Raw genomic sequence first — 12,003 nt, 5'->3', positions numbered from 1 at the left:
ATGGCATCATGAGAAAATATGGAGCTCATGCTTATGGAAAAAAACATGGCGCAAACAATTTTTTAAAAACAAAAATAACCTTAAATTAATTTTATTTGATCAATGATCACAAGCTAAAATGCTGTTAAAATTCTGTAGCTGCTGGGCTGGCTTGCTGAGAAGCTGCCCACCCTGCGTACAGTGCCTACAGACCTCATGCTGTGCGTGCCTCACCTGTACACCTGCCTGGAGGACCGCAGCGGAGACGTGCGCAAAAAAGCTCAGGATGCACTTCCCTCTTTCATGATGCACCTGGGCTATGAGAAGATGATCAAGGCTGCTGGCAAACTGAAGGTAAGAGGGAAAAGTATGTTCAATTCTCTGAATATAATTGTAAAAAAAGCATTTCTTTAAGCATTTATACGTGTCTTTACTTTACTTTTCGATCACTAATGCATCCTGAAAAAAGTATGATTTTCATTCAATGTTATCGTAGATGGTTAATAAGACCAAAACGCATGGATCAACTTTTGACCATAGAAAAGCAGTTATGCAACATCAGTCTCCCTCTTGTCTTTCTGCAGCCGGCGTCAAAGGACCAGGTGGTTGGCATGCTGGAGAAGGCCAGGGCCGTGATGCCAGCCAAGCCTGCAGTTCCTGTCAAAGCTGCAGCTTCCAAACCCGCCTCCAGTGCCCCTGCTGCCAAACCAGCCTCAGGTTCATGCACTTTCCCTTTAACCACAGCTAACATGACCACTACTTCCTGGCTGGTTTATTGAACACATTTATATTTGCATGGTTGTTAATGTGAACATATGCACTCCATAAATTTACCCTTTTTTGCAGTTATTGATTTTATTTTTTTTGGGAGGGGGGGTAATTATGTGTCTCTTTCAGAAAAATACAAAAGGGCTTTTTTCTTTATCTATTTATTTATTGGTTTAAGGAAAATGTAAATTAAAAACTCTGATTTGAGATCTTTTAAAGATGCTGGACTCAACTTGAAAGTCTTTTTATTTTACAGCTCCAGCCAGGAACCAAAGTCCCAGTGAAGATTTTAGTGAACCAGAACCCAAACCAGACACTAAGAAAGCTAAACCAGCAGGTCCTGCGGCTAAAAAGGTGTGGCACATTTCAGTGTTTCTGCTTTGCCTGGTTTGTTAGGGAGTTGCTGCTCATGAGAGATTTAAAACCTTTTCCCAAATTGTGATCTGAAACATCAGTTCCATAATACACAAGGGACTGTTCATGGGAAGACAATGACTGTTCTTTTGCAGTTCCAAAATAAGAAGCCTCAATTGAATGTGAATTTAGATTTTGGCCGACTTTCTAAAAGTATGAAGAGTCCGAGGATGTATTGGGTTCCGCATTTGTTTTAAATGAGTGTTGCTCTCTAAAGTGTCATTTTGTGCACTAGAGAGAGAGCATGGAGCTCAAGGTGAAGGGAGAGAAAGATAATGCTAAACAAAACAGGCTCTCGAGAGGGACGCCTAACAGCGAGATGGTGTATTAGAATCTGGTATGAGGTGGCGCGTTTGTTGTGGAAGCACTGCATGTAATGTAAACTGATTCACAACATTTCTGTAATCCCATCTTCCTTATTTAGCTGTAATGGTCCAATCCAAGTTTGGTAGTCAGTGGAAATTATTACAATTATTGTAATGAGAAACTATTATAAACCTGTTGTAGTGTTGTCACGGTACCAAAATTTCAGTATTCGGTACCAATACCAGTGAAAATCCACTGTTCTCGGTACCAATTTCGGTACCAAAGCAAAACACAAAAACATGCTAATTGAACAACATTTTTTATTAATAACGTTATACAAAAATTAAATACAAAACCAATGCCATTCTTTATACTTATTTAAAATTGTTTCAAGTTTTTCCACAAGTAATTAAAGTATGAAAAAAGTCTGTTTTAGTGTTTGCTGGTGTGTTTCAGGATCTTCCTCAGTCTGCAGCTGTAAAAGGAAAATATAATATACTTAAGTAAAGCAATGGGCTGAGTCTGACCAAATGCAACATAAGATCATTGACACCAGCTAAAATATCACTTTACAGTAAATAACAAACCTCAGCTTTTACATATATTACATATATTAAGTGTATATCAAATAGATGGAAACTGTGGTATTAAAAACACTTTACAATAAGATTTTATTTGTTAGATAACATGACCTAACAATAAACAATAGTTATATGGCAATTATTCTTATGGTTAATTTCAAAGTTCAGTCTGTTAAAATTATTTAATGCACAATGAACAAACATGAGTGATCAAGTGTTTGTATTAAATGACATTCACAAACATTAATGAATGTTGTAAAAATATATTGTTCACTCACTGCAAGATGTTACTAGACCTAACATTGTACAGTAAAATCTATACAGGAGATAAAATTTGACTGTACTTTTATTTAATCCAAACTGTTCATATTTAATTTTAAAGGGCTTTTAAAACCTGCTAGAGATATATGCTAACGGTGATGTTTATTTCAATTCAAATTAAAATATGGAATAATATTCATAACAGAAGCTCTAAATATTAAAAATGTAATTGAAACTTACCTGCTTGAACTTGATCGGGGTGTTGTGTTAGTTTGATGCGTTTCCTCCTCGCCACTGCTTTTATGAAGTGGTTGCCAGGTTTTCACAAAACCCACCCCATCGCGTTTCGAGGGGTCCCTGTTAAAAATCGCATTCAGAGGATAAAATACGCATGTTTTGGCGGGGTTTCCTCTGGTAAAATTCGCATTCCAGGGGCTAAATATCACGTTAATGGGGTCGTTTTTCAACCCGCGGACGTGAAAAACAACCCGCGGCAACGGTGTTAAAGCAGCCCAATTCCGCGGGAAAACTGCGGACTTGGCAACACTGGAATAGGATAGCTTTCGGATAGCGCATCAAGAACCGGGTTGACCGGGTACTCGGTACCACCGGTACTTTAAAAAAAAACCTGGTACCGTAATGTTTTCATTTTTTTAGTATCGACTTGGTGCCGAAATACCGGGTCTTTTGACAACACTAGCCTGTTGCCAACAAATGAGAAGTTTTAAGGGCTTCCTGCTGTTTTTCGCTGAAATAATAGCCTGATTGGCTGAATGAAATGGATATTTATAAATGTATATAATTTATATAATTTCAAACAGCATTTTTATTAAGGCTTTGCTCATAATTAAGTTGCATGTTAAAATTTATTGTAAGGGTTACAATCCCACAAGTAAATGAATATTCCTGAGCTAAGTAGCACGATTCGTAATTTTAAACCCATTTGAAAACTGACTGAGACATTACCATCAAAATAACATGTCGACATGAAGTAACAGAACTTGAGAATATGATTCAGTGTAACAATTGTTTTCCTGACCCTTCAGGGTGTTGTGGGTAAGAAACCTCCAGTTAAGGCTGGTGCAAAGGATGAGGAGGACAAATCTGGTCCCATCTTCATCCATGTTCCCAACGGCAAAGAGCAGAGGATCAAGGAAGAGAAGACATTAAAGGTGAGCAGTTTTCGAATCGTCCTCATGAACATTTGTCAGCGCTATTGACGCCTAGTTCACACGTACATGGGTATTTTTATAAACTGAGTTTTTCCTCCTCCGTTTAAAAAATATATGTATCTCGTCCAGATGAAAATGCAAAAACATCCCATGAAGTGCTGTAAAGAGCATGCCAAACCAACAGCTGGCAATATAACCCTAACCGTAAAGCCATGTTGGCCAATTACAGACTCCCCTCATGTAAACAAAGGAGTTTTTAAAAAGGTTCGGTTTCAGTGACCTGATACTGCGTTTGCGTGTGGATAAATGGCCAAATCACATAGAAAATGCTGCGGTTTTGAAAATACCCACGTTTGTGTGGACAGGGCCTGAGTAGCAACTTTAGGCTTTTTAGCATGTTTGGTTACCATTTCTCAACTCTTCTCCAGATTCTCAAGTGGAACTTCACGACTCCTCGTGACGAGTACGTGGAGCAGCTGAAGGCTCAAATGTCGACATGTCTGGCAAAGTGGCTCCAAGACGAACTTTTCCACTTTGACTTTCAACGCCACGTAAAAGCTATTGGAGCCATGATTGAGGTTAGTTGTGTCGCAATTGGTGAGTCAAATCATATCAATCTATACAAGACTAATAACTTGCTTATTTTTCAGCACATGGAGCCAGAGTGCGAGGCTGTGATTAGCTGTCTAGACCTGATATTGAAGTGGTTTACTTTGCGGTTCTTTGACACAAACACCAGTGTGCTGATGAAAGCCCTGGAGTTCCTCAAGCTGCTCTTCACCATGCTGAGCAGGAAGAACTACCAGCTCAATGACTATGAGGCCTCATCTTTCATCCCCTACCTGATCCTCAAGGTGAGTCTTTATTCATCCAAACATTAATTTTGGATAGCATGCATCTATTTTGTTGAAATAAACAACAGCCTAACATGGTGTCTTGTCCTTCAGGTTGGAGAGTCGAAAGATGTGGTGCGTAAAGATGTCAGAGCTATTCTGACAATGTTGTGTAAAGTCTACGCGGCCAGTAAAGTCTTCCCCTTCCTTATGGAGGGGACCAAATCAAAGAACTCCAAGCAGAGATCTGGTAAATGCACATGGATTTGGTTTCTCAAACACAAAAAGGGTCATTTTTACAGTAGAAAGTGTCTTTATCGTGACAGTTTCTGTCTTATTCGTTCTTCAGAATGTCTTGATGAGCTCGGCTGCCTGATTGAGAACTTCGGTATGAATGTGTGCCAGCCGACTCCAGCCAAAGCTCTTAAAGAAATCGCCGTTCACATTGGAGACCGTGACACTACGGTCCGCAACGCTGCGCTCAATACAGTCGTGGCCGCCTACAATGCTTGTGGAGACCAAGTCTTCAAACTCATTGGCAAAGTAAGACGCTAATTACCCTCAAATGTGAACCTTTCACTTTTATTACCATCTTTGGATGCGATGTGTCACATCCAAACTCAAATTTGAACATTTCATCATTGTCAAGCTGTCCGAGAAAGAAATGAGCATGCTGGAAGAGAGAATCAAACGTTCGGCCAAGAAGACGCCTGCAGCCTCAGCCAAACAGGAGAGACCACAGAGAGAACATCCTGCAAATCCCAATGCAACCTTCCTGCGCAAGCCTGCTCAAGAGGAAGTGCCCAACAAGCTCAAGTATGTACTACTTATTGTCAAGTAACACGCTCTTAAAAGAGTCCTGGCCCATGTGTAATGCTTTCTATACACACACAGTCTCATTCTGTCTCGTTCTGTCCTCTTGTGTCATTGCATGTTGTTTCTTAATCCTGAGCCTTTCTCTTCTCCTCTTACTATTCCTTTCTTTTCTTCGCTGCCCTCCATGGACAGAATAATGTATCGCACTTACAGGATGTAAGTACTGCCGTACAGCTGTAGCCACTGTTCACATGGCACCTGACATCCTGGAGGTCTAGAGATCACAAAAAAACTGGATGAAATATTTGAGAGATTAGATCATATGGATGACTGATATAGCCAAATATTTTTCAGCCTCATATTTGATATCCCTATGCATTCGCTCTGTGGTTTTTATGTAAGGAGTATATAACAGTACAAATGTATTTTGAAAGTAAATCATGTTTCCACACTTTCATAAAATGAACACAAAGGAGATATTTAATTTATGCACCAATATGCTTATGAAATATGTATACACACTACCATTTAAAAGTTTGGGGTACGTGAGGTTAGGGTTGTAACGATCTACCGGTATGACGGTTTATCACGGTTTGAACGTGCACGGTTATCATACTGTAAATATTTGCATATCTACGGTTTAAAAAATATATAGAAAAAAAATCTCACCCGTGCATATGCAACTTATTTGCGCTCGGCTGCTTCACTCGGCATTCACTTGGCTGCGTGCACGCACTCACGCGGAGAAAATGACAGAGACCGAGATAATATCTAATCTCCATCCCCGCCGAAAAAAAAAGTTAAAATCTGCAGTATGGGAATACTTCGGATATTTAAAAAAAAACGAACACTGGTTTGTCCTCGAGGATGGATCCAATTTGCAAAAGTAGGCAAAACATCCAACATCTTCGCTCATATTCGCGGACACCATCCCTCCGTGCAGATGAAGGTGTGTCGCATTAATAACAAGTTATAAGTTAAGGCCGTATGATTTCAGTGAAGCAGCGGGAATCCCGCTGCGTGCACGCACTCACGCGGAGAAAATGACAGAGACCGAGATAATATCTAATCTCCATCCCCGCCGAAAAAAAAAGTTAAAATCTGCAGTATGGGAATACTTCGGATATTTAAAAAAAAACGAACACTGGTTTGTCCTCGAGGATGGATCCAATTTGCAAAAGTAGGCAAAACATCCAACATCTTCGCTCATATTCGCGGACACCATCCCTCCGTGCAGATGAAGGTGTGTCGCATTAATAACAAGTTATAAGTTAAGGCCGTATGATTTCAGTGAAGCAGCGGGAATCCCGGTGCAGTCGTGAACATGGAATTTACAGTATAACGAGGATGTCACTAATATTGTCTGAATATTTAAGTGCAAAGAGACCGCTATATAAATAATCTGCTTGTTGCTGCATGTCTCTGAGTGGCGCTGCTTTATCTACTGCTACTGAAGTACACATACATAAATGGTGTTTTCGGCATCTAAGTTACATAAACATGAACATCAGCAGAGCTGCTCTGAGAGAAAACTTAAACATTTCCTAGTTTTATTTGAGAAAAAACATTGCCAAATACACTGAAACTCAAAGGTCCGCTACAACCAGTCAAAATAAACGTTCGATTTAATTTGAAATCGACAGAAATATATTAGCATTGTACAATGTACTTCAACGTTATAATAACAATAATAATAAAATAATTTATTTAAACATTGTTTTCAAGGAATATCATGTTTGTCCATGTTTTAACTTAAAATAAAAGGAGTTTTCATTAAATTTTCATTTGATAACATTTTAAAACATTAATTAAAATGTTAAAGTGTGATATAGATATACATAAGGTGTACAGCTTTATTTTTTTATTGTTTTGTAAATTTATTTATTTTTTCAGAAGGGAGACTTCAATTAACTTTCATTAAAATGGTTTCAAGTTTGTTGTAATAAAGGATTTGTTCACTCAAATAACTTGTTCTTGTTCTTTTAAGAGTCATTGTTACTGATAAGAATGATTGTTTAATATATATCGTGATAATGGTGAAACCGTGATATTTTCTGAGACTGTTATCATACCGTGAAAATCTCATACCGTTACAACCCTACGTGAGTTTTTTTTTTTTTTTTTTTTTTTTCCCACATGTATTTTTTTTTAATCAAAAATACAGTAAAAACAGTAATATTTTGAAATACTATTACAATTTAAAATGTAATTTATTCCTGTGGTGGAACTGAGATATATATATTGAGATTTGAGAAGTGGTCTGCATCTCCCATCAAAGCCACCCGCATAAAGGCTTATTGCTCCAATGCACGACTCAGACAAACTACGTGTGCGTGTGACCGTAATAAAATTGAGAATTATTCCTTCATGATTAAATCTCTCAATGAGTAAAACTGGCCGTGTCTATTATTATAGATTTACACAACATCTTAACTATTTTCAAAATCATTTAAATTATTTTTATAAAATATTCTTCCTGGTTTAACAAGGTACTCTTGTAAGAAAATAGTGGTTGGGACAGAGTTTCAGTATCACCTTCACTTAAAATGATACAATCTAATCCTGTTAACGTGAAGTAAGCCTGCTACTGAGCAGGTTTGAGCTCACGGACCTGTTGCTATAACGGCAACTCCAGGATGAGAAGAACCTAACAATCCTGGATCATGTCAAGTGATAAATCGTCAACCATAAAATCCAGCTAACTGAGTAATCCACGTACAAAGAACAGACCCCAGGAGTGTGTGTGTATGTACTTGTGTTTTTGATGAACTATGCAATTTAGCAGTCCTTTGAATGAGGGCACAAATTAATGATTGAATCAGTTTTAGATAATTTCATTTGAAACCGTGAACTTCACAAAAGAATCAAATGACCTACTTTTTTCTTTTAGGGAGTATAGCTTTTATTTTAATTTGTTGACTTTTCTACGTTATATGCTCCCTTGCTTGTGCTTTTGTCTCAAGTTTACTAACCAGTGTCAAGGGAATAGTTACATTTAAATTGGTGACGTTCATTGTTGCAAAATTTATATTGCAAGGAAAATCAAAAGTGGATATACACTTTAATACTTGCTTTCCTTTTTGCTGGTACTGAATCAGAATTTTGGGGGCTCTTATGGTGCTTTTCCACTGCAGTTCAGTACCGCTTTAGAGTGGGCGGGATTATTCACATGTCATTATAGTTGCGCCGCCTCTACTACAGCGACTCCTTAAAAAAAATTCATTCCACGTAGCCCTATCAAGCTCTCGCTGGATCCGCTCCTCTGCTATCAACGAGAAGAACGTCTGTACTTCTGCAACAGACAACAAAACTTTTTGGTTGTTAAAAAAAGGTGCGCTCGTTCAAAACAGTTGCGTTCGATCCTTCGCTGGCTGTGCTGATTTAAATCTAGCAGTTCTTTTGTGTTTGTGTCGCAAGTTCAGTGACGCAGGTAGTGACGATTCTCTCCGGCCAATCCGTGATCAGCAGAGTTTACACGTCACGTTTTGGTAACAGTACGGTTCCCTTGGAACCCCAACCGAAGTGGTACTAAAAAAAGTACTAGGTACTGTACCCAGTGGAAAACCCCCCAAAAGTGAACCGTACCATGCAGTGGAAAAGCGTCATTATTCATGTTGTGGGGATTATATAGCATAAAAATGCAGCAGAAGTGACCGTTTCCTCCATTTTCAACAGTCAAGCTCGGGCACAGAATGCTCACTTGGAGCAGTCAGCTCCGTCCATCCCAAAAGAGTTTCAGCTGGATCTGGATGTGTTCGAGAACAACCACACATGTGCCAGAGAAATCCCTGACCTGGTGCAGCATAAACTGGATGAAGTTCTGGAGCCGGTCATGATTCCGGAGCGCAAGTAAGAGAGTAGCACAATAGAAGTCTTGTTTTATGTCTGTTAAATGTATTACATGACAAAATATTTTGTCTTCTGAAATGCTAAAGTGTCACTCTTGTTAAATGATTGATTAAAATGTTGTGTTTTCAGGATTCGTTCAGTCTCTCCTCATTTTGATGACATTCACAACAGCACTGCCTCCACCATCAACTTCGTCATCTCCCAGGTGGCCAGTGGAGACATTAACACCAGTATCCAGGCCTTGGCACAGGTGGGCATCCCACGTCCACTGTTTGGATTCTTACATCTTCATGTTGAGCAAAAAATAATTTCTTAAAGACGTGAATACATCAGTGAGAAATTTCCTTGTGATTTTCTGCAGATCGATGAGGTCTTGAGGCAGGCGGACAAAGCGGAAGCCATGTCTGGACACATCGACCAGTTCCTCATCGCCACCTTCATGCAGCTGCGGCTCATTTACAACACGCACATGGCCGACGATCGGCTCGACAAGAAGGACATCTTCAAACTCTACAGCTGTATCATAGGAAACATGCTTTCTGTGAGTGCTGCTTTACTTTTTTTGTTAGGGAAGTGAGCTTTTGCTTCAACATAGAGGATTGCAGAAAGTTTAGGCCTAATTTCCGAACACATCTAGTATTGTATTGCCAGAAACAAAATGGCTTTTATTTGCAGAAAATTGTTTACACATTAAAATTCAGGGAGAGTGCAGAGGAAACAAAAGTCATCGTTCTTTGGCGTGCTGCTGAGTCACTGTGTGTCCGTTTCCAGCTGTTCTCGATGGAGAGTCTGGCGCGGGAGGCCTCCATGGGCGTCCTGAAGGACCTGATGCACGGTCTCATCACGCTGATGTTGGATTCTAGAGTGGAGGACATCGAGGATGGACAGCAGCTCATTCGCTCCGTCAACCTGCTCGTGGTTCGAGTTCTAGAGAAATCCGACCAGACCAACATCCTAAGGTTAGCAGTGCGGCTCCGCTGGGCTACAAGTCCTCTACAGGGAACTTTGTTTGTGTACTGTTCTGTATACATTTGGCCGACACTGCAGTCTGACTAATCAATGCTTGTAGGTTAAAGGTCATTGTTCTCTTTCCAGTGCTTTGCTGGTGCTGCTGCAGGACAGTCTTATCAGCACCGCCGGCTCCCCCATGTTCTCTGAACTTGTCATGAAGGTACGACTGGTGCACTGTGCCCGTATATGCATGTTGACATGTAAACTGTCATATTGTAAGCAGAACTCTTGGCTCTTGTTCTGTTTTGTTTTAATAAGCCTGAAGGACATTAGTTACTTTCCACAACCCAGTGAAATCGTGATGGATAAAATTATCTACTTGGCTGCTAATTTTTTTTAAATTGTATTACACACCCTGAAGTCATGTCAATTAAGTGGGAAATGTTTTGGTGTAACTTTTGTTTGTTTTTGTTTTTTATTTGAATCAATAAAAATTTAATACATTTAATTCCACCCACACATCAGTAAAGCTCATTTCAGAGGAAGAGAAAATAATTTAACATGAACACATTTTTACTGAGAACAGCATACACAGACGAATCAATGTGTTCACATCACGTCAGTTATGTTAGTTGTGCTTTTTCTGACTAGTAAACACCTTTAACATTGTTAACTCGTGATTGCAACTTGAAAACTGAACTTTAGTAACGCTTCCTGTAGACTATTGTGATGTAAAAAACAATAGCAGTTAAAGGTAGATGGTGACCTCAACATTCATTTCGTATGCCATTTTATTAGCCGATTGTCTTTTTATGGCAGCACTAATAATTTCCAAGTCAGTGTTGTAAGCTCAAACTATTATATTTCCAATAATTGAAATAAAATATAAATATAGAAAAACTTTTAACTTTAATTAGTTGCCATCCTTTCTATTTTTGTTGAAGCTGAAGAACTAAAATGTAAACTAAAAAGAAAACTGAAAATATAGAAGCCAATTAAAAATAAAAACTAATAGTATATACAGAACACTGATGTACTAGAGCTAAAAATCTTATTCCAACATAGATGCAGTATAAATAAGGCATTTTTATTGACGTATGACCTTTTAAATGACACCTATCTCTGTCCCATGCAGTGTCTATGGAGAATGATCCGTTTCCTGCCGCAGACCATCAACAGTATTAATCTGGACCGCATCCTGCTGGATGTCCACAACTTCATGAAGGTTTTCCCTAAAGAGAAGCTCAAACAGCTGAAGAGTGACGTTCCCCATCGGACGCTGAAGACACTGCTGCACACGCTCTGCAGGCTCACTGGCGCCAAGGTACACATTTGAGACCTTTATAGAGCTTGAAAGTTCTTTTATGAAACTTTATCTTTATGAAAGTAATCTGTAAATGGCTCTCATAGATATTAGATCACATGTCCATGATTGAGAACCGCAACGAGTCGGAACTGGAGGCTCACCTAAGGCGGGTGGTCAAGCATTCGGCAAACCTCTCTGGACTCAAGTCCGACAAGTGCTCAGAGAAGGGCGCCCTCAGATCGGTATGTTCTGCTGGGTCTCAACTGAAACCTTCATCTTAATGATGCATGGAGAAAATTGTAGTGGTTGATCTGGTTTCTTCAACTGAATTTCAATTTGGATAGGATGACAAAGTGATCATGGCCAAAGTGAGCGACATCCTGTCTGAGATCTTCAAAAAGATTGGCTCCAAAGAGAACACTAAAGAGGTAACACTACAGCTTGTTAAAGACTTTTCGAATTTTGCGAAATAACCAGAATTATTTGCAGTTCTCAGTTAAGTGCTTCCATCAATCAGAGTATGTTGTATCTCAGGGTCTGACGGAGCTGTATGAATACAAGCAGAAGTACTCTGACGCAGACCTCGAGCCCTTCTTGAGGAACACGTCCCAGTTCTTCCAGAGTTACGTGGAGCGAGGACTCCGCATGATTGAGTCAGAGCGTGAAGGAAAAGGCCGAATCCAGACCTCCACAGGTGAGTTGCACCGACTTTTATGTAAGGCATACAGAGTTCTGGCATGAAACTCTAGATGGTGCAGTCCGATAGG

The 12,003-nt window shown here is 39.4% G+C and overlaps 1 protein-coding gene across 1 annotated transcript in view; it reads left to right on the top strand.

Moving 5' to 3' along the window:
- Positions 1–142: 142 nt before the first annotated feature.
- The window catches only part of LOC107577024 (cytoskeleton-associated protein 5-like), a 13,322-nt gene continuing 1,461 nt past the window's right edge, over positions 143–12,003 (top strand). Inside the window, exons 1-19 of the mRNA XM_016263144.1 lie at positions 143–333; positions 564–696; positions 1,004–1,101; positions 3,356–3,481; positions 3,910–4,059; positions 4,132–4,335; positions 4,429–4,564; positions 4,664–4,857; positions 4,964–5,130; positions 5,323–5,346; positions 8,806–8,979; positions 9,109–9,229; positions 9,341–9,520; positions 9,751–9,938; positions 10,075–10,150; positions 11,066–11,254; positions 11,341–11,478; positions 11,581–11,664; positions 11,771–11,956. Coding sequence (XP_016118630.1) covers positions 196–333; positions 564–696; positions 1,004–1,101; positions 3,356–3,481; positions 3,910–4,059; positions 4,132–4,335; positions 4,429–4,564; positions 4,664–4,857; positions 4,964–5,130; positions 5,323–5,346; positions 8,806–8,979; positions 9,109–9,229; positions 9,341–9,520; positions 9,751–9,938; positions 10,075–10,150; positions 11,066–11,254; positions 11,341–11,478; positions 11,581–11,664; positions 11,771–11,956 — 2,706 coding nt within the window. The 5' untranslated portion in view covers positions 143–195. The remainder of the gene's footprint in view (positions 334–563; positions 697–1,003; positions 1,102–3,355; positions 3,482–3,909; positions 4,060–4,131; positions 4,336–4,428; positions 4,565–4,663; positions 4,858–4,963; positions 5,131–5,322; positions 5,347–8,805; positions 8,980–9,108; positions 9,230–9,340; positions 9,521–9,750; positions 9,939–10,074; positions 10,151–11,065; positions 11,255–11,340; positions 11,479–11,580; positions 11,665–11,770; positions 11,957–12,003) is intronic.

The sequence above is a fragment of the Sinocyclocheilus grahami genome, unplaced genomic scaffold (genome assembly GCF_001515645.1).
Source record: "Sinocyclocheilus grahami isolate Dianchi unplaced genomic scaffold, SAMN03320097.WGS_v1.1 scaffold4907.1, whole genome shotgun sequence".
Taxonomy (NCBI): Eukaryota; Metazoa; Chordata; class Actinopteri; order Cypriniformes; family Cyprinidae; genus Sinocyclocheilus; species Sinocyclocheilus grahami.
This window is presented reverse-complemented; position numbering and strand designations above follow the sequence as displayed.